The following is an 18,721-nucleotide window of genomic DNA, read 5'->3' on the forward strand; positions in this document are numbered from 1 at the left end:
CATAAAAACCAAGTCTAAAGTGCAGAGCGTCATGAGATTAAAATATATACAGGGCAAGCGAGATTTCACACTCGCAGACTTTTGCTAACCCGTTCGAAAGTCGACCGTGTATTGGGGAGCACAAAAGCAAAAAAAAGTGTACCAGCACCCCGAAATCCATCTAAACCACCCCGAAATCCATCTAAACCACCCCAACAGCAAGTTTCCAACCAAGAACACCAATTGTTCCATACAGGGGATGATAATACACGACGTTTCCAGCGCCTTAACTCAACACCTCGGGAGGCGCGCGTGAGATGAGATGTCTGACTGATTTTGTTGAATCATGAGAACAAAACATAAAAAGACAGAGCAATGCAAAAACAGACTAAAAGCAGAACAATTCCACTGTCCTGACCAGCGGACCTCCATGTCCATTGCTGGCACCCGAGTATAATGAAGAAAAAAAGAGAGGAAAAAGAGAAGAATAACATCGTTCAAGGACATGGGCATTATTGGGGGAAAGGGAGTGATGGACAAGGAAACATTAACAGGACAAGCCGGACCTAACTCGCTCGTCCTGCTTAATGCTTACGACTGCCCTCGCCCTTTTCAAAACACCCGTGCAATCCTTGCCGAGAGCCCCTACGTTCTTGCACACCTTCAACGTCGCTCGAGTCTTCGACCATGACGTGAGTGTCAAGAGCAAGGTCAGGTTGGCTGTGCGCATCGTCCGCATCGTCATCATCATCGTCATCATGATCGCTGACTAGACCCGGGTTAGACTCGACTGTGTGAGGGCTGAAGTCTGCGGGCGAGCGTGGCATGTCATTGTGTCCTTGAGGCTTGATGGGAGATGGGAGAGACATGGGAAGGCGTGCATGGCTTGGATGAGAACCTTTCTTACTGCCTGCCCTTGCAGGAGTTTTGCTTGCAGGAGCACTAGCAGGAAGACGGGCTAGGTGGGGAGCAACGCTTGTTACCGGGGTCAACGCAACACTAGTGTCTGCACTGTCGTCATCCGAGGTGTCTATCGCATCCAGATCAATCTTGGACCGGGCCGTCTCCAGAATCTCCTTGAAGTCACCTTGAGCACCGCTGTTTTGGAAACGGGCTGCCAGGTAAGGGGTTGAGGATGTCTTGATAAAGCTAGGAGGCGGGGCAGATTTGGACTTGTTGGACGATGGAGCATTCAACTGACGGTGCACTTGTGGAGCGTGTGCAACGGGTACGGCCTGAGACGCGAGCGGGTGAACGATACCAGAAGTAGCCGGGGTAGGAAATGACACTGCCGGCGTTGCCGCAGGCATGCTGGCAGGTTCACTCGCAGTAACAGGATTCGCGCCGTCATTGGATTCGACAGGTACACCACAGGCAATAGCTGCAGCATCGTGGCTCTTGAAGACTTGGTTGTGCTTGATACGGCAGTGGTTGAGGAAGCCCTGAGTGTTTGAAAAGTTGCTGTGGCCGCACTGAGCACAATAGAGGCGCACCCACTGGCCGTCGGTGGATCGCTTGTGCAACAAAGGATCTATCTTTGGCGCTGGTGCTGGAGTTTCACCAAGAGGGGTGAGCTTCAACATTCCAGTCGAAGTTCGCGACGTGCGGCCTCTGTGAGCTGAGCCGTAGTCAGCAAAACTGCCGCGCGTCGTCCTGCCCTCACCAGTGCCGAAGTAACCTTGAGCCTGCTGAGCGAGCGCACGCTCGGAGACGGGATCAAACTTGACGTCCGAGATGAGCCATTTTGCGTAGTGGCGAGTGTAAGGACCGTCAGTGACTCCCCAAGGCGCAGCATACTGGGGCTGAGTGTAGCCTGCACTTGGCTGCAAAGACGGACCTACGCCGAGGCTGACATTGACATCGAGACCCTCGGTGCCTGGGAAAGGAATGAGAGAGCAGCGCCTGAGTTGCTCTAGGGATACTTGGCATTTGGCTAGCTCCTGTTCAATCAAACGGAGTTCGTTGTGCTTGAGCAAGATCTCGTAATTGATTTGAGCCTCAATAGCTTGCTGCACAGGGGTTAGACCAGAGTCCATGGAGGTGGTGGTAGTGGATGCAGGCGTGGTGGTGGAGTTTGGTTGAGCAGGCTGTTGCTGAGGGGCTGAGGGCTTGCTCTTGCTCTCCTTGGTTGCAGGCAGCGCCTTTGGCCTGGCGTCGGGAACGTGGGCAGAAGCAGAGGCAGAGGCAGCAGCAGGTGCACTTTGCACCGACGGCTTCATGTCACCGTGAGCATCTTTCCACTTCTTTACTACATGCGCGTGGTGCGCGGGCGAGGGCTCAGGACTGTCTGTCCTTTTCCGCTTGATCTTGCTCATAAAGGCTGGCATGTCGACGACGGGCAGCGGCCTCTGCTTGTGCAGGGCAGACTTTTCCATGATTTTGTCGCCAGGCGACTCGTTACACCATGGGAGGCGGAACATGGACTGCATTGTGAGAGAGGAGAAAGCCTAAAAGCAACAGAGGTCATCTGTCGTTGTGAGGGGCGTGTGCATCGAAGTTGGGGAGCTAGTGGAGCTGCGAGATGACGTTGCAGCAGTCGCAGCAGCGGGCGTGCAGAGTCGGAGGCAGCACTTGCGCGGGAAAGACGGGGGGATATTAAAAAGGGGTTATGGGGATTTGAACAGTGTGCGAAGGAGTGCAGGAAGAGAAGCAACCAGCAGTTAAGCCGTTGCGATGATGACGTGGAGGGCAAGAAGCGCGCTGATCGGGCCACTTGATAAGGAAGAAAACAGGCGCACCAGCACGACGACAGTCTGGGGGGCGGGCAGAAGCCGTGGATCCAGGAGGCGTCGAGGGGGATTACAGAGGGTGAGTGCTACAAGAAGCCGCGGTGAGGCGTTGTGGTGGTGGTGATGGTGGGGGGGAAGGGGAGAGAAAGGGTGAGAAGGGGGTTGTGGTGGGGAGGGGGGGTGTGAGGTGCCAGGCGGCGATGATGTTGTGATGAAGGGCGACAGTGACAACGAAGGTCTGGGGGGAGGGCGGCGGCGAAGGCAGACACGGACACAGACACGACGGGGCAAGTAATGAGAGCGTTTCCGCAGGTTTGGGCTGCACCAAGCGACGCTAGCAGGGGGACCCCAGTCTGGCTGCCCATTTGGGGCCTGGCGTGGATGTTGCAGTTGCTGTGGTCTCAGAAAAGCAGGCAATCCGGCGATAGCAAAACGCAGCCGCAAAAAGAACAAAGTAAAAAGTCCAACCTACGCTGGCCACTCGACCACGCCTCCCCGCTGCCTCACTGGTGGCCACTGCACGCCCACTAGACATTTACTTTTGTGCTCCAGTCCGCGTGCCCCGATATACACTACATGGGCCAAATGGATGGAGCGAGCGAGTGCGACGGATCCACGGCCAAGTCGCTCACCGAGCCAAGGGCGCGCGTCGGCTGAGTCGCTGCCAGCAAACGTCCAACGACTCAAGTTGCGTCTCAGCAGCGTCATGTCATGGCCCGCGGGACTTTATTACAGTATGCGCTGCCATGTGCCTTTTCTGCTTTCCATGTGCATCTATGAAGTCGGTACCGACAGCCTTCTCTGCTTACCCATCCTGGACGGAAGTGTCGGATCGTCAGTGGATCGGCAGGGTGCACTGTTTTGGAGACGATACATCTGCCTAGTTGCCCGAGAGACAAGGCGCAGCATGGTGCCAGGGCTGCAGGCTGAGTCCGGTGAGGCCTACTAGAGTCTCTATACGATAGGATGTAGTACTCGCACACCTAGTCTCCTACTATACAAGGCCCGCTCCATGGTGCTGGTGCTGGTGCTGGTACTGGTGCTGGTACTGGTGCTTGGTACTGGTCCTCTCCACACAACTACCCGCCCTAGCCTGAAACACCCTCAACACCATCACATCTGCTCTGCCTCTCACCACAATGCCGCGTCATGTGATTGTCCTGCCCCCTCATCATGCATCATGCAAAAACTGCAGCAGACGACATGGACGTTAGCATTGCAGCATGTGCATATAGAGTTTGTACTTAAAATGTATGTTCACAGAAAAGGCTGACTGTGTGCTGGGCAAAATTCGTCGTGCCAACCTGACATGGGCTACGGCGATGGCGAGGGCATCCATCACGACAAGCCGATCGCGGCTCTCGGGGCGGCGGCTGTTTCTCCGCCTCCGGTTTGACCCGTGCATGGACCATCACAGTATCCATCCCGGCAACCGCTCCCAATCAACACCGCCACACAACACACGCCCCCACTGAAAATAGTCAACAACAAAATAACATGATTAGAATTGCATAGTATCTACAGTAAGAACATCAACCCCACCCCTTCGCTCGCTCGCCCGTCAAGCGCTACTTCCCACCGCCCGTGCCATGGCGCTCTGCACAAACCCCCTCATGCCTGGTGATGTCGTCGACGCTGCAGCCCTCGGCGCCTCTGCGGTATCTATCACGATTTCCCCATACTGCGCATCCTGATGATCCTTCCCCAGACTCGGTCTGCCTGCCAAATTCTTAAACGGACACGAACCCGCCGCCATGTCGGCCTCTTCAATCTCACTCTCGCGCTCGCTGCTGCCCTCGCGCAAGACAGGTTTGCCGTGCAGATAGCCTTCAGGCTCAACCTCGGGCACCAATCGCTCCTCTGCAAACTCGTCGCCGTCGCGAACATACCACTTGGCAAACAGATCGTTCTGGATCCAAATCACCTTGCTCAGCGCTTTCACAAGCGCAATCTTGCGCTCCATCTTCAGCCGTGGGTGCGACAGCACCGCTTCCGTGATGATGTCTTGAACGAGCGACAGCGTCACGCCAATGTGCACGTATTCGACGTGCAGCGGATGCGCCCGCCCTTGCCCCACGTGCATCATGCCTACTTTGTCCAGGTACTCCCAAAACTCCATGGTCGATGGGTCGCTGCACAGCTTGTTTAGGTAGCCCCGCAGGAACATTTTGCGGTACAGAATCTGCGGCGAGTTCTCGTCGAGGTTGCTGACGTCCACTCGCCCCTGGTATGATGTCGATCGCGTTTCAAACGCTCGTGCTGTGATGTCGTACTGCAGAAGCTTCTTATACACAATGTTGACTACGGCGGGGATGAGCGCTTTGATGTACTTGGCCCCGCTCGTCAGGGCTTCCATGTCGCCTGCATTTTTTAAAGTTAGTCTTTTCTCCTCTTCGCTCTCTTCAAAGTTTCTCTTTTTTTTTGTTGGGGTGAGAGAGTGTAAGCGTACGTGAACTAAAGTCGAGAAACGAGTGCAGGTATTGTATCCGTGCCTCGAGACTGGTATACAGCTCCCTCCGATCCACATGCTGCATCGGCCGATGACTCTGTAGTGTCGCCATTCCCTGTATATGTGTGTACGTTGTCTGAAAAGGTCAAACTCTGTTGTTTTGCCCTTCTCTTATGGTTTCTCCCCCAACTTGTTGTTGTTGTTGTTGCAACCAGAAAGTCTATCCCGGTATAATAGGCAGTCGTGCTTGTGTACTTGTACGTATTTGCTCCGAGTTTCAATCCAAAGAAACAATGTTGGTCGAATCCACACGTCCTCTCTCTCTCTCTCTTCTATATTGCATGAAACAAAAAGTGCAAAGTAAGAGTCTCTCTCTTAACCTATATATCTCAACATATTTCCCCACAGCCAAGATATATCTGCTTGTCCCCTCCGCCCAAATTCCCAAACTGCCGGGCAAAAAAAAGTCCCACATTCGGTCACTTGGCCCGTGCGCGTACCGTAGGGCTAGCGATGGTGGTGTGGATGGTGGTGTGTGTGTCTTGCCTTGTGGTGCGCGCGCTGTGCGTACGACATCGTAAGATGGCGTGACGATCTCGTGTTGTGTTTGCATCTCACCACGCAAACCATACGTATGCTATCTGTCTGTGACATACGCGCTTCTTCGTATTCCCCCCTCCCCCCCGGCTCACCATCTCCTCATCACCTTTTTTGCTTTTCCTTCTTTCCACACCCTTGGTACTTTTTTATCATGTTTGTGCGGTTTCGGTCCGAACGACGTGTCCGCTTAAAGTAATTTCAAGCTCATGTTTCGTGTTTTTTTTAACTACCATGTTCCCTTTTTTTTTGCGAGTTGAATGCGTCTACGACGCGGTGCAACTGACTCTTTCGCGACAAAAATCACAAAATTGCCAATGAATAAGCTACAAGTGTGTTCCTTGTTCGCTTGCAACTACCCCTCCGCTATCATACTTTCAAGGTGTTTAATATGGGAAGGAGCATCGACTATAGCCAGACCCCTTAAGCAAACGGTATAAGCACCCGGAAGAGGATGGGATCGTCGCTATAAGATGGGGAAATAGGGAAGGAGCAGGTAAGTTTTGGCGAAAAGCGGAAAGTAGATGTGGGTTTTAGGAGACGGACTAGAGGGTGTATAATGAGCTGGTGTTAAGTTTCAAAGTACTGTTTTGTGGCGCAGAGGGCTGGACAGGGCAGGGCGGGATGAGGGTATAGATGGTTGTGGGATGGGATGGTCCCTGGTGTTCGGGGTTGTTGTTGTGGGTAGGGATGGTCCCGGGGAATGGGATGGCAGGGGTTCATGGCGCGGGGGACCCTTTTGATCGCTTATGATTACATGGAGATGATGGTGCATGAACTACATGCTTGTTATATTTTTCCAGAAGACATTCGTTAGTTCCTTGGTACAGGTTTCGTGTTGGGGCTGGAGGCAGGATGATGCAGGTACGCTCGTCTGTCGGGATTGGTAGGGGACGAATGGTAGTTATCCATGATTTGAAAGGATGTCTTTGTGATCAGGAATTTTATGCATTAATATTTATCCGCTTTTCCTAGAGATGGGCAGATATTGTTTAACTAGGCATTGTGTTCTTGGTGAACTTACTCGCTGGGCTTTGGTCTTTCTCGCAACTTGGCCAAATCGGACTGTTTTAATATACACGCCTAGCACTAGTTTCAACCCATAATTAGACCACGTATCAAGTGACCCTTGATCTGTTGGAGTTTACAGTACCATGATTACATGGTTCTCAGCTGACTGATTAACTTCTCATCATTTTTCGTTGCGGTTGTGGTTCACGACCAACACATATGCAATTTGCAGATTCAGGCTCATTCGACAGAATCACGCGAAGAATCAAGTTTGTAGTGACGTTGATCTACCGGCTATATCTGAAGTTAGCGGATGATGGTACTTGCTTGAGAACCCACTCTTTTCAGCATTGTGCTTGTCAGATGACTGTCGACGTTGGGAGAATCCATCAAATCCCTAAGCAAATTCATCTCATGACTCTATCTTTCTGGGTCCTCATTCTTGTCTTTTTCTGCCAACTCTGACCTTTATCTTTTACATTCATCGCGACAACACTCGATTTAACCTTTGACCACTTCATCCTATCTTTATCCCGCTATCCACATCCAACGTCAACGTATCCTCAGTCGTACTATGCACGGCTGCCAACCATAGTCGACACGTTTGACTACATTAGTACAGTCTATCATCGCGACATGTAACGCACTTCCGTGAATCTTTTTGAACAGAAACAAGAACTTCATTTAAATGACCTTGGTTGTATTTAGCATCTCTATGCAATTCGGCGTATTACTCTAAACATAAGCAACGGGCGTATTGCTTACTCGTTCTGCGCCACATAGAAGCTCCAACCGTGCGTAGTCCGGGGGACATTGATCGGCTGCTTACATACTGTGAAAAGCATACATATCGTATTCGAAGATAAGATACGACGATTGGAGACTTTAATTCATCGCTGCCTCGGTATTTTAATTAGATGGAGAAGAGATATCAGCCCATTGTTAGCACGAAAGAAGATCATACCAAATATTGAATAGCTTTTGCTACACCCGCACCCACAGGAAGGAAGCCTTTGCTACGCAATGTGTATTGCTATGTGAAGTGACTTCAGTTGTGCCTTGTGTTGATAGATAGATCTTCTTAACAATTTCGACGTATCAAGAGGTAGACTAAGATCTTAAAAATGGTGTGCAGTAAGCCCCCTGACGTATGCGACTATAAGGAATCAATATATAAAGACGCAAGTATGGAGGCGACTACCGATCTTATCCACATTTGATCTCACACCTATTAGGAATTCCGAAACGGCCAACCTAAAAATTCACCAAGAATACCCAACACAATCCATCCATGGATCCTTCTTCTATCCCTGGCCACTGTCTCAACTGCTAGCATGTGTGGAGTTCGGACAAACACCGTGACTGGGACGTGCAGCAAATCTGGTCATTGCAACTTTCCCAACCCACTCCTAGCGCTAAATTGTACACTTGGAACCAAAAAGACAACTATCAATCTAGGTCTTTCTAGTTGTAGTAGCAGTAATCAATGTGTAATAGAAGTAATTTCTCATCTTCTTTATCCCTTTCCAAAAAAAGTACTATTAACAAGACTACAATAGCAATGCTGTGATGCACTAGACGACTGCTAGCGTCTATTCAGATATCGAGAAGAAATTGTTGAGGCGCATGTTGGGAAGTCAGGCCGTTAGACTTGAACCGTCCTTATGAGTGCTAGTAGCTCAAGCAGGGCTACGGAGTGCCCCATATACTATTGCGCTCCTACCATAGCTGAATAGCGAATTGCGGATCCTTTGTCAAATGATATATACTATTACCAGATCTACTGATATCCAGCATGTATCTGCTACGCTACTCAATAATCCATGCTTTGCGCCTCGCTTTGACACAAACCCAGAGGCGTGTATGGTTGCATGCCAGATTCAGAAATGTCCCTTGTTACAAGGAATGATTCTAATATCTCCTATTACACATAAAACAGAGGCGTTGTAGTCAGTTTGATCATATCTGTCCGTGACAGAGGTCCAGCTACGAGAGATGATCAATTGGTTCCGAATTCTCACAGGAGCATAGTACATGTCAGAATAGCTTCCATTCCACACATGGACGTAGGACAAGGCGCTGATTCCCTATGGTGCTGCAGAAACATAAGCATCACTTAAACTAATTCGAACAAATTGCCGAATCTATGCGTCAATAGCCGCCGCCCCGAATTCGGACTACGTCAATCCACGAATACAGTACATACATTTGAGCCATTGAGCACCGAACATTCGACAACACTACAAACATCTCTATATCCCAATTCAGCCAACACTTCACAAACATGACCATAACCAACGTCGCCCTCATTGGCGGAACAGGCACCCTCGGCGCGCCCGTCCTGCGCGCCCTCCAAGCCTCAGAATTCTCCCTCTACGTCCTCAACCGCCAGACCTCCAAATCTGTCTACCCAAAAACAAACGTCATCACCGTCCCCGACGACCTAGACGTCGATGCCGTCGCCAAAGCGCTGCGCAGCAAAAACATCGACGCCTTGATCATCACCATTGCGGGGAGCCACGTGGATTCGCAAAAGAAACTTATCGATGCGGCCTTCAAAGCAGGCGTTAAGCGCGTCATGCCCGCCGAATTCGGGAGCTGCGATTCGGCCGACGAAAAGACGAACGAGATTCTACCCTTGATGAAGGGCAAGAAGGTCGTTAGAGACTACCTTATCTCGCTGCAGGACCAACAGCGCGAACCCGGCATGGGCAACTTGACCTGGACGAGTCTCATCACTGGCCACTTTTTCGACTGGGGTATGACGTGTGGTCTGCTGAAGTTTGACGTCAAGGCCCGGAAGGCATATCTGCTTGATGGCGGCAACATCAAGTTTTCCGCATCCAATCTCGATTTCATAGGCAAGGCGGTGGTTAGGGTGTTGGAACGGGAGGAGCAGACGAGGAATAAGTTGCTGTATGTGCATAGTCACCGTGTGACGCAGCTGGAGGTGCTGGAGGCGCTGGAGAAGGCGACGGGAGAGAAGTTTGAGCGGGTTGAGCAGAGGAGTGAGGAGGAGTTGGAGGTTTGTAGGCCAAAGATGTTGGAGGGGGATATGGAGGCGAGGGAGGAGGTTGTGGCTGTTTGGGGGGTTGTTGCTGCGGATTGGAAGCAGAGAGAGGAGTTTGCGAATGAGTTGCTTGGGCTGGAAGAGGAGGATCTGGATGAGGTGGTGAAGAGGGTTGTGTCGAGCCTGTGAGACGGTGTATAGCGATTCTGGCTTTGGATAATAGGGCAGGCTATGACACGTTGTGTTGTTGTCAGGATTTAGCGGTGCATACAGCCTACCTTTTGATCTGTCTCGGTCACTCCAGCGATACTCATCTACTTCGACTTCTTAGACTATAGAGAAGATGAACGCCTTCCACTTGCACTAAATGATAGCTACGGTATTGGATAATGGAGAGCTGTGATATCCATCCCTGATTGCTTCTATACAATAGAGACTCATTTACCAGCTTAGATCTACAACCTCAACATTTAAACTTCTTACTAGCGCTGTATTATTCTAACTAACAGCTAGCTAACACGAGCTTACAACCCAATCTTAGGTTGGTTACTACGTATACTTTAAGGCGAGCTCAGTGCAACAAAATTGCTAGGGTATTCTAGAGCACCAGAGTGAGCTAGCTACTATCGGTCTCAGTTGGTTCAGTCTTGGCGGGGGCAACACAACTTTAAAACTAAGGGTCTGCTACTTGTCAAACGCACGCTTCCACATCATGACGTAATAGACACGGAATTTGCGAGGCCTCCACATGGTCTAATCATGGTTCAAGAAGAGATATCTCGCAAATTCGGCTGTGAACTCTGCTAGATGTGATGTTAAGGAATACACTGCATGCCATTTGTGGTAATAGCTTCCGCAAATTTGCGATGCTGCGTACGAAAGTCGCAGTTGAATCATCTGCTTCAGGCTTTGAATAGGTGCACTCTAATCCAGGGGAGGCTTAGGGCAAATGTAGTGTATAAGCCAAACAATCCAATTAGTAGCACAGGAGTCTCAAACACAGCCTTGGCTATCAAATCAAGCAGTGGCTTTGCCCAATACAGCCAGTCCACATATTCAAGTACCTCTCCGTTGCTCTTCACCATTTTCACCGAGTCAGTTCCTTAGAGTTCCAGCAATTCTAAGCAATTGATCATCGTCTGGGTGATAATCCTGATGATGAATCTCAAACAAACCCAACCCCTTAAGATGTTGGCCTTACCTTCTATAACCAAGGTCAAGGGCCCCACCTTCTAGAATCACGGCCGCAATATGAAGCAACTTTATACACTGTTTTTGCTTTTAACCTATGCATCATGGACGGCCGCACAAGATCCTGCTCTTTTTGCGTCAATCCCCGAATGCGCAGTACGTATGGTCGGACCGCAAACACCAAACCATAGTGATTTACGGCCATAGAAAATATGCACAGGAAGATTAATACGAGCGTCTTCGTGCGCAGGGTCGGACGCAAGTTGCATATGTACAAACACGCAGCTTCAAGGCATGATCGAGGGTTGTGTGCGCCAGACATGCACTGTAAAGCAAAGCCTAAGTTAGTGGGATCTCTCATATACACCGTTGAGAAGTAAAGCTGAAATATCATCTTCTAGCGGCTAAAAACTTATCTTCAACGCTGTGCGGCGCGCCTGTCAGTAACATCGGCTCCCAAGTGAAGGTCCTCAACATCACCCTGTTCAGCATCACGGCGGCGATCGCGCTCATTCGCCTTCTATTCAAATCATTCTCCGATACCAACGCTGGCTGGGACGACTATGCCATTATAGCTGCATTGCTTACTGGAATACCATCTGTTGTTCTTGTGGACATACTCCTCATTCCCAATGGACTCGACAGAGATATCTGGACATTACCATTCGACAGCATAGCTACCTTTCGGCGCAGTGCCTACATTCTCCCAATCCTGTACTTTCTTCAGATTGGTCTCGTCAAGATTTCTATTATTTTCTTCCTCCTACGAATCTTTCCAAGGTCTACTACTCGTAAGCTGTTGTACGGTACTCTTATCTTTACTGCTCTTTGGACAGTTGCGTTTATCCTTGGTGGAGCCCTCCAATGCCAACTACCCAGTTTCTATTGGACATCCTGGGATATGAAAGATCAAAAGAGTTGCCTCAATTTCAGCGCACTCAACTGGGCGAACTCGCTTCTCAGCATCGCTCTAGATGCTTGGATGCTGGCTATACCACTATATGAAGTTATCCATCTCCAGCTATCCTGGCGTCGAAAACTCAGCGTATCTTTGATGTTCTTTGTCGGAACGTTGTGAGTAAATGTAAACCACCTTGTTGTAACGCGTGGCATTGATCATATCTGACAGTGTTACGGTTGTCTCCGCTCTTCGATTACAATCCATCGTACACTTGGACCGTGCCAATAATCCCACACGGGACTTGACTGCCATCGTCTACTGGTCTAGCATAGAACAGGACGTAGGGATTATTTGCTCGTGTATGCCCGCACTTCGGAAAATTCTTGTACGCGCATACCCTTTGGCTTTTGCATCGAAGAACAGAAGCTCCAGAAAACATTGTGACTATGGCAGTTACAGCCATGATCATACTGGTAATGAAGGAGGCAAAGAAACAGTAGAAGGCGACGCAAACCGCTCGCAAAAGTCGAACACTGCACCGAACACCTTCCACACGCAGACGTTCGATGTGCAGTTCGAGCAGAACTTAGATAACGACGAGAGTGCATTAGTAGAGATGGGGAATATTGCTAGAACACTTTCAAGGGCGCACAGCAGCAACGTAAGCGAAGCAAGCTTATAGTAGATTAGAGAGAAATTGGAAGTTGAATGCCAGTGCATCTGGTCTTTCCAGCTTGTCAGGCTAATGCTAGGATTCATTAAGCCCGCAAGCAGCATCAAACAAGAATTAGTACAACATGTGTGTCAGTTGATTAAGACGGCAATCGAAGAGCAAAGTGATGTTAAACCACCGCCTACCACAACGCCTTATGATCTGCTCAAAAAATAGTGTTCTGCCACACCGGCTGTTCCGGTACGAAGGGATGCACGTTAGATGAGAAAATTGTCGATTCGTAGAGCCTTTGACAACCCACCCATCGGACTACTAGTATGCTCCTTCCTATACACTTTCTGTCTACGTAGTGTCGCCAAACACACCACTACATGTCATCCCCTCTCTCTGCTTCCACCTTCTTATTCCACAAAGCAAGATCGTCGATACCAGGTTCATAATGTGGTACAGAGTCGAACTCGTGGTATGAGGTATTAGTAATTCGGGGACGGCCAGGGAGACCAAAGAAATCTTGGACGTCGCGTTTGAAGTTGGGGTCAATGAAGATGACATCGCCATGGCTAAGAGTTGACTGTAGAGCTTGCTGGATGTGGGGCTGGTTTTGAATGGCGGTCGCGACGTTGGATCTAGGTCGGTTGGGAGCAGGAGCAGGAGCTGGGCGTGTCCGGGACGTTGAGGGATTTTGGCTGGGATAGCTGCGTACAACACTACCCGCAGACAGTCTTGATGACGGATGTAGACGCGACACCATGTTCGTGACTAGAGGTGGCATAGACGACCGGTTTGCGTCAAGTGGATGTGGATGGGAGACTGCTGTCGTCTTACCTTGGCACGACACTTCATCTCCAACTCTTTCAGTAAGAATAACACACCCTGGTGAGCAACTTGGCAAGCTCGATTATGTATCAAGGGCTCCATCTGGTTGATCAGTGGAACGGCATTGTCCCCAACTAGGATGGCGGCTTTGATACTCACCAGGAATTCTTTGTATAGCCCCCAGTTGAGGCCAAGCTCTTGTCGAAGGACCGTCAAGAGTGGACTAGCGTTCCTGGGGTCCGGTGCTGGTGGAGGATCTCGTTGGGTGGACAAATTAGACATAAGTGCTAAAGACGGTAGTTTTGTTGAGTTGAGAAGAAAAAGAAGAACAAGTAGTAGAATGGCGGTTGGTAAAATGACTGAGAATTGAGCAAAATACGGGGCAACAAGCCATGAAGTGAAAGTGAAGATGAGTCTTATTTGTTGTCATGATACAAGTGAAAGAGCGGGTGACCGTAGTACGTAACAACACAGCAAAAGATGGAAGGCAGCTGGATGAACTATGAATACTCACCAGACTAGACGCTTGAGCTTGTCGAATACGTGCCAGCTCCTCTATATCAAACCCGCAAGACCGTTCTAGTGCTGCAGAAAACTTCAAGAAGCGCCAGCATTCCATCTCTTCGCAAAAGGATCATGATCTTGATCCATCCAACGCACATATTCCGCACAATCCGCCAATTCCTGTGCAATCGTCTCGCCATAGTTCAACGCCACAAAAGCATACGTAGCATCGATGCCGGCACTGATTCCAGAACCAGTCACAATGTTGCCATCTACAACCCATCGCGCTTCCGGAACCCATTTCACTTCCGGCCCCGTGCTCGTTGCCCACGCAAACGCGCGTTTGTTAGTAGTAGCTCTGCGACCATCCAGAATACCCGCGCGCGCCAAGATAGTCGCCCCAGTACACACGCACAAGACAGCCTTCAAGTTAGGATAGATCTGCTTTACGAAATCAATCTCGGTGCTCATATCGCCGCGGGTTCCCACACCCCCAGGTACAATCAGAACGTCAATGGCCTCAGCTGCAGCCCCCTCTTGCAGCTCGAGCTGCTGCGCAAACGTACGGTTCACAATCATGCTCTGCGAGACGTCTGTCTCCGGGTGCGAAAACATGGTGTTGCCGGCTCTTTGGTGCGATGTTTCAACCGGATCGGACGTTTTGGCAAGCATGGTTAGTTTCGTGGGGAAACTGTAGAGCATGGCGAGCGAGTTGAAGACGTCGAGTGGGCCGAAGACGTCGAGCGCCTGGAAGCCTGGGAAGAGTAGTACACCATAACGGACGGGTTTGGGGTCGTTGACATCGAAGAATGGTGGTTTGACGGCGGATTCTGGTGCGCCGTTGGCTGGGGGGTTGTGCAACGTGGTCATGGCTTGATAGGTAGCAAGGTTGTGGTGGAGGTGCGTAGATCTTTGGTGCCACGATAGCCTTCAGCCGCAGGTACTCAGCCGCATTACGATGTTGTGGGGCGGTTTTTATACATTACTGTCAGCTTTGCCGAGGCCGTCTTGTCATTTCTCACAATGATACAGATTGCGGCTGAGAATATTACATGATGAGCTAGCGGTGCTGATCGCTAAGTGTAGTTAGTAGGGCCGCTGCGGATAACGTTTAGGACGAGGCTGAGAAAGAGCACATGTTGTTGTTCGCCTTGACTCTAAACTTACACTGCACACAAATAAGTGAAAGAAATGAATAATTCCCAGAAAGTGAATCAAACGGAATTAGCCCTTTGCAAAAAATGGACAATCACACTGTTACCGCTACGTTCCCTTGTTTGCGCCTGCTGTCCCAACACTGAACCTGACCCTCTAATACCACGCACTCGATTGGAACATCAGACTCAAGGGTTCCAGGGTCCCAGCAACGAAACCAATTGTACGTTTCTTAATCCATATGTGGACAGCAGCATTCTATTTAGAGGGGCAACAGGAGCGGCATCCTCACACGCCTTTTCTTCCTACCTCGATTCATCCATGTCCAAATACAAATACAAAGAGGATATCACAAACATGCCCTCCTCCAACCACTCCCACACCCCTGTATCTCACACCCTCACCCGCTCAAACATCCAATCGTGGAAGTACGTCTTGCTACATTCCCCCTGCCACCAAATCCCAAACGCCACACCGCACTCCTTACACGTGCACACTCTTCCTGAATGTCACACCCAAAAACCGCCCCAATTCTAATACCCTGAGATAGAGACAGCATCAGGCAAGCACGCCAAAACTGTGCGTTTGTAGAAAAATGGCCGTGCATGTATTGCCAGAACAGCATCGATCTAAATAGTCTGCGCGATCATACGCGGTTTCGGTGCCGAAACTCCGAATGTGTTGGTGTGGGCAAGTTGCAGGTGACGTGCTTTTGGGATGTAAGGGGGTCATGAAATCTGTTTTTTTGGAGGAGTCAACAAGAAGGGGAGGGGGGAGAGAAGTAGGGTCAAGATGAGAGGGCATCCTCTACGCTACATGGTCTTTAGATCCCAGGGTTTGCCTTGCAAGAGTGAACCTGAAGTTCTACGACGGAACCTGGTCATCATCCATATCTGAAGAAGTCATTGATAAAGATAACCTCAGACACTGCCATCAACCCTACAACACCTCAACCCTCTTAACCCCCCTCCCCTCATCCAATACAGCCCTCACCATCCTTCCCTTCTCCCCAAAGAGCCCTTCGCGTAACTGCTCCAGATAAATCTCGTAACTAGGCATATACCCGTCTATAAACTGCTTCACCCTCTCATCCGACATACCCTCTCCCTTAACCGCAATCATCTTATGCTCCTGCTCCAACCTCCACTTATACACATTGCGTAGATCCTCCGTATCAATATGAATAAAGTAGTCAAAATGCTGGGGTCCCATAAAAGTATCGCAATACCGCTTCAAATACTCGTTTACTTCTAGTAAATGGGCGACTTGGTGCTGTGCGGGTGTGTTGATGGGGAGTTTACCTTGCAGAGCGAGTGCGTGTTTCTGCTCGATTAGAGAGGAAGGAACGGGTATAAAGCCAAGGCACCAGCCTTCGAAGATGACGACGGCGGGTTTGCGGGTGATACGCGGCCAGGAGTGTTCTGGGGCGCGGTCACCTTCGCCGTTGAAGCGGCTTTTGTCGAAGGAGGGGATGGCGAGGCCCTTGGTACTAGTGCTACCGTCTGTTGTGGTGGTGCTCCAGGTTTTTAGTTGCTGGAAGAAGGATTGGGCGAGCTGCTTGTCGTGGGTTCCTGGTTGGCCGCGTGTAAGGTATAGTTTGTTGGCTGGATCTTGGTTTCTCCGCTCGAGGAGCTCAGCGTGGGTTTTGTAGAAGTCGTCGAGGGAGACGGTGATGCTGTAGAGCCCATGTTCTTCGGATAGTAGTTTTACGAGCGTAGATGCCCATGTTGATTTTCCTGAGCCCTGGAGACCGGTTATACCGAGGATGATGGGCGTGTCTGGGGATTCTGCATGTTGCTTTTGGATCCGGGGTAGGAGGGCTTCTAGCGCCTGGCGGATGTTTTGTTCAAGGGTGGACATAGCTGAGCTCGTGATTTTGGGTTTGATTCAAGCTATGCCGTTTTTTGGTTCATAAAAGTATCTTTCAACGCTTGCACATTTAGATTGCCCATTAGATAGTCCATAGATGGAGTTATTGGATGGGCCTAGTATAGGCGCAGCGAGGTCGGCCCGAGCAAACCCCGCACATAGGTATTCACCAACCTATCTACATACTACATCCATAGTATTACTCTACATACAGCACATCACAAACAGTACACTTAGTCCATAGATATCCGATAATTCAAAAACCACAGAATCCCTCCCCCCCCTTTCCAATACCCCATACCCTCTGACCTCGCCAACTCAAGCCCTTTAATCTCCACCACCCCAAAATCAATAGTCTCTCCTTCGCAAAACTAACCCTCTAAAAAAAGGACCCAACCAACCAACCCAACCGACCGCCCCTTCGCTACCACACAAACGCACTCTTTCACCTCCTCACCCCTGGTCCTGTAGGCGCGCAAACACACAAACATCAAACAATCCAAGACACTTCCCCACCGCAACCTTCTGTTTCCGGCAAATGTGCGCAAAAAGCGTGGATTGCAGTCGTGATTCCACGGTTCAGAGGGGTGGTCGTTTGATGAGCTTGCGGGTGCACGCGCCCACCCCTGCTGGAAGGGAGGAGAGATCACACGGGTGTCGGGCGTGAGTGCTGTTGCGCAAGCATCCTGGACATTCTTTTCTTGGTGGGGGATTTTCTTTCAAAGAAGGGAAAGGGGTAGGCATGATAAGTTGACAGTTTTTTTTTCTTTCTTCTTCATGTTCTTCGATACATATCGAGTCTATTTTTGGCACAAATGTCCTGTCAGATGGAGAAGAGATAAAAAAAGGGTCTATTGCACGAGTCAGACTGTTTATCTGATGTTGTCACACCCTTCCCCTTCTGAACATCAAAACTCGCATCGCACATACAGAGAGGCGTTTTGCATTTCGATCATTCTTTGAACCAGCATCCCCGTCCTTTTCTTTGTCGAAAAAAGTGTCATCTGGTACAATTCCCAATCTCATTCCAGTTTCGCGCAACGTGCTAGTTCCAATAGACTGGGCATGGCGTGCAGTAAGACGGTGGACTGTCTAACACCTGTAGTCTCTCAACCCTTCCTTGTTGCTAGTGTCTTGGTAGCCTTCTAGCGTCTCTAGTTCTATCTTGATATGAAGAAGCTCTTTTCTTTGCATTCTTGATTCGAACATCGCAGATAGTAAGTCCCTGGCTCACGTGCAACGTGCATACACATATGTAAAGTACATGTTGAGCATGTCCCGCGGAGTAGAAGCTTCAAATATGCAGAACACGTGGGGGATAGGACCCCCACTAAACGTCATGCGCGTAGTGGGATGCCATCATTGTTTAGGTAAGCTTAGTATGGTGGTAACGTGTTCTATCAGTAAGCTGGCCGTATCAGTAAGCTGGCCGCCCCACCAAAATTGACGCGACGTTTTACGCAATTGAGCCACAACAACGTAATATTTTTGGAGATAATTAAGAGATATAATTCATGATCTAGTCCTGCATGACGTCCGAGTATGTCCTACAGTGTGGCATTTCGTGCACGTTGGCGGCGCGCGCTGGCGTCGCTCACCAGTCTGGTTCTGGTCACTGCCCATGACCAACCTTTCTGCCTCTGCAGTAAGCTGCTGAGCCTGCTGCACCTGAAGCACCCCGCCAGAGGCGATATATTGACGGCGCCGGTCTTGCTTTTGTTGTTGGCGCTTATTGACTGTACGTAGCTTCTTATTCTCCTCTGCGAGTATTGTTGCTGATTGCATTGCAAGCTGAGCGCTCTTAGCAAGCTGGCGTATAGCAATGCTTGTTGGACTC

The 18,721-nt window shown here is 49.9% G+C and overlaps 9 protein-coding genes across 9 annotated transcripts; 3 read left to right on the forward strand and 6 right to left on the reverse strand.

Annotated features, from left to right (window-relative positions):
- Positions 1-298: 298 nt before the first annotated feature.
- COCSADRAFT_272866 (uncharacterized protein) lies at positions 299-2,601 on the reverse strand. Its single transcript, XM_007697863.1, has one exon. The coding sequence runs from the start codon at positions 2,406-2,408 to the stop codon at positions 564-566; it is 1,845 nt and encodes a 614-aa protein (XP_007696053.1). The 5' UTR covers positions 2,409-2,601; the 3' UTR covers positions 299-563.
- Positions 2,602-4,192: 1,591 nt separating this feature from the next.
- Positions 4,193-5,529, reverse strand: COCSADRAFT_33358 (uncharacterized protein). Its single transcript, XM_007697332.1, has 2 exons — positions 5,158-5,529; positions 4,193-5,069 (listed from the first exon to the last, which is right to left on the reverse strand). The coding sequence occupies exons 1-2, from the start codon at positions 5,267-5,269 to the stop codon at positions 4,270-4,272; spliced, it is 912 nt and encodes a 303-aa protein (XP_007695522.1). The 5' UTR covers positions 5,270-5,529; the 3' UTR covers positions 4,193-4,269.
- Positions 5,530-6,262: 733 nt separating this feature from the next.
- COCSADRAFT_272889 (uncharacterized protein) lies at positions 6,263-6,630 on the reverse strand. Its single transcript, XM_007697864.1, has one exon. It carries the CDS (start codon positions 6,527-6,529, stop codon positions 6,332-6,334), a length of 198 nt encoding a protein of 65 aa, XP_007696054.1. The 5' UTR covers positions 6,530-6,630; the 3' UTR covers positions 6,263-6,331.
- Positions 6,631-8,982: 2,352 nt separating this feature from the next.
- Positions 8,983-10,235, forward strand: COCSADRAFT_33359 (uncharacterized protein). The gene has a single exon (XM_007697333.1). The coding sequence runs from the start codon at positions 9,050-9,052 to the stop codon at positions 9,962-9,964; it is 915 nt and encodes a 304-aa protein (XP_007695523.1). The 5' UTR covers positions 8,983-9,049; the 3' UTR covers positions 9,965-10,235.
- A 791-nt stretch (positions 10,236-11,026) lies between these two features.
- COCSADRAFT_80286 (uncharacterized protein) lies at positions 11,027-12,549 on the forward strand (the record flags this gene model as incomplete). Its single annotated transcript, XM_007697865.1, has 4 exons — positions 11,027-11,122; positions 11,174-11,309; positions 11,368-12,040; positions 12,096-12,549. 4 exons carry the CDS (start codon positions 11,027-11,029, stop codon positions 12,547-12,549), a joined length of 1,359 nt encoding a protein of 452 aa, XP_007696055.1.
- Positions 12,550-12,907: 358 nt separating this feature from the next.
- On the reverse strand, positions 12,908-13,291 carry COCSADRAFT_156881 (uncharacterized protein; the record flags this gene model as incomplete). The annotated part of the gene is made up of 1 exon (XM_007697866.1): positions 12,908-13,291. One exon carries the CDS (start codon positions 13,289-13,291, stop codon positions 12,908-12,910), a length of 384 nt encoding a protein of 127 aa, XP_007696056.1.
- A 313-nt stretch (positions 13,292-13,604) lies between these two features.
- On the reverse strand, positions 13,605-14,892 carry COCSADRAFT_33362 (uncharacterized protein). The gene has a single exon (XM_007697334.1). It carries the CDS (start codon positions 14,728-14,730, stop codon positions 13,954-13,956), a length of 777 nt encoding a protein of 258 aa, XP_007695524.1. The 5' UTR covers positions 14,731-14,892; the 3' UTR covers positions 13,605-13,953.
- Positions 14,893-15,110: 218 nt separating this feature from the next.
- COCSADRAFT_272929 (uncharacterized protein) lies at positions 15,111-15,699 on the forward strand. The gene has a single exon (XM_007697867.1). It carries the CDS (start codon positions 15,257-15,259, stop codon positions 15,563-15,565), a length of 309 nt encoding a protein of 102 aa, XP_007696057.1. The 5' UTR covers positions 15,111-15,256; the 3' UTR covers positions 15,566-15,699.
- Positions 15,700-15,711: 12 nt separating this feature from the next.
- On the reverse strand, positions 15,712-16,959 carry COCSADRAFT_33364 (uncharacterized protein). The gene has a single exon (XM_007697335.1). The coding sequence runs from the start codon at positions 16,873-16,875 to the stop codon at positions 15,955-15,957; it is 921 nt and encodes a 306-aa protein (XP_007695525.1). The 5' UTR covers positions 16,876-16,959; the 3' UTR covers positions 15,712-15,954.
- Between the last annotated feature and the right edge of the window lie 1,762 nt (positions 16,960-18,721).

Source organism: Bipolaris sorokiniana (assembly GCF_000338995.1).
Source record: "Bipolaris sorokiniana ND90Pr unplaced genomic scaffold COCSAscaffold_2, whole genome shotgun sequence".
Classification (NCBI taxonomy): Eukaryota; Fungi; Ascomycota; class Dothideomycetes; order Pleosporales; family Pleosporaceae; genus Bipolaris; species Bipolaris sorokiniana.

Excerpts from the sequence above, each read along its gene's own strand:
- COCSADRAFT_272866 (XM_007697863.1), bottom strand. The coding sequence starts at position 2,408 with ATGCAGTCCATGTTCCGCCTCCCATGGTGTAACGAGTCGCCTGGCGAC.
- COCSADRAFT_33358 (XM_007697332.1), bottom strand. The coding sequence starts at position 5,269 with ATGGCGACACTACAGAGTCATCGGCCGATGCAGCATGTGGATCGGAGG. Across the intron at positions 5,070-5,157 it reads GTTTCTCGACTTTAGTTCAC|GCGACATGGAAGCCCTGACG; the intron begins GTACGCTTACAC and ends TAAAAAATGCAG.
- COCSADRAFT_272889 (XM_007697864.1), bottom strand. The coding sequence starts at position 6,529 with ATGCACCATCATCTCCATGTAATCATAAGCGATCAAAAGGGTCCCCCG.
- COCSADRAFT_33359 (XM_007697333.1), top strand. The coding sequence starts at position 9,050 with ATGACCATAACCAACGTCGCCCTCATTGGCGGAACAGGCACCCTCGGC.
- COCSADRAFT_33362 (XM_007697334.1), bottom strand. The coding sequence starts at position 14,730 with ATGACCACGTTGCACAACCCCCCAGCCAACGGCGCACCAGAATCCGCC.
- COCSADRAFT_272929 (XM_007697867.1), top strand. The coding sequence starts at position 15,257 with ATGTGGACAGCAGCATTCTATTTAGAGGGGCAACAGGAGCGGCATCCT.
- COCSADRAFT_33364 (XM_007697335.1), bottom strand. The coding sequence starts at position 16,875 with ATGTCCACCCTTGAACAAAACATCCGCCAGGCGCTAGAAGCCCTCCTA.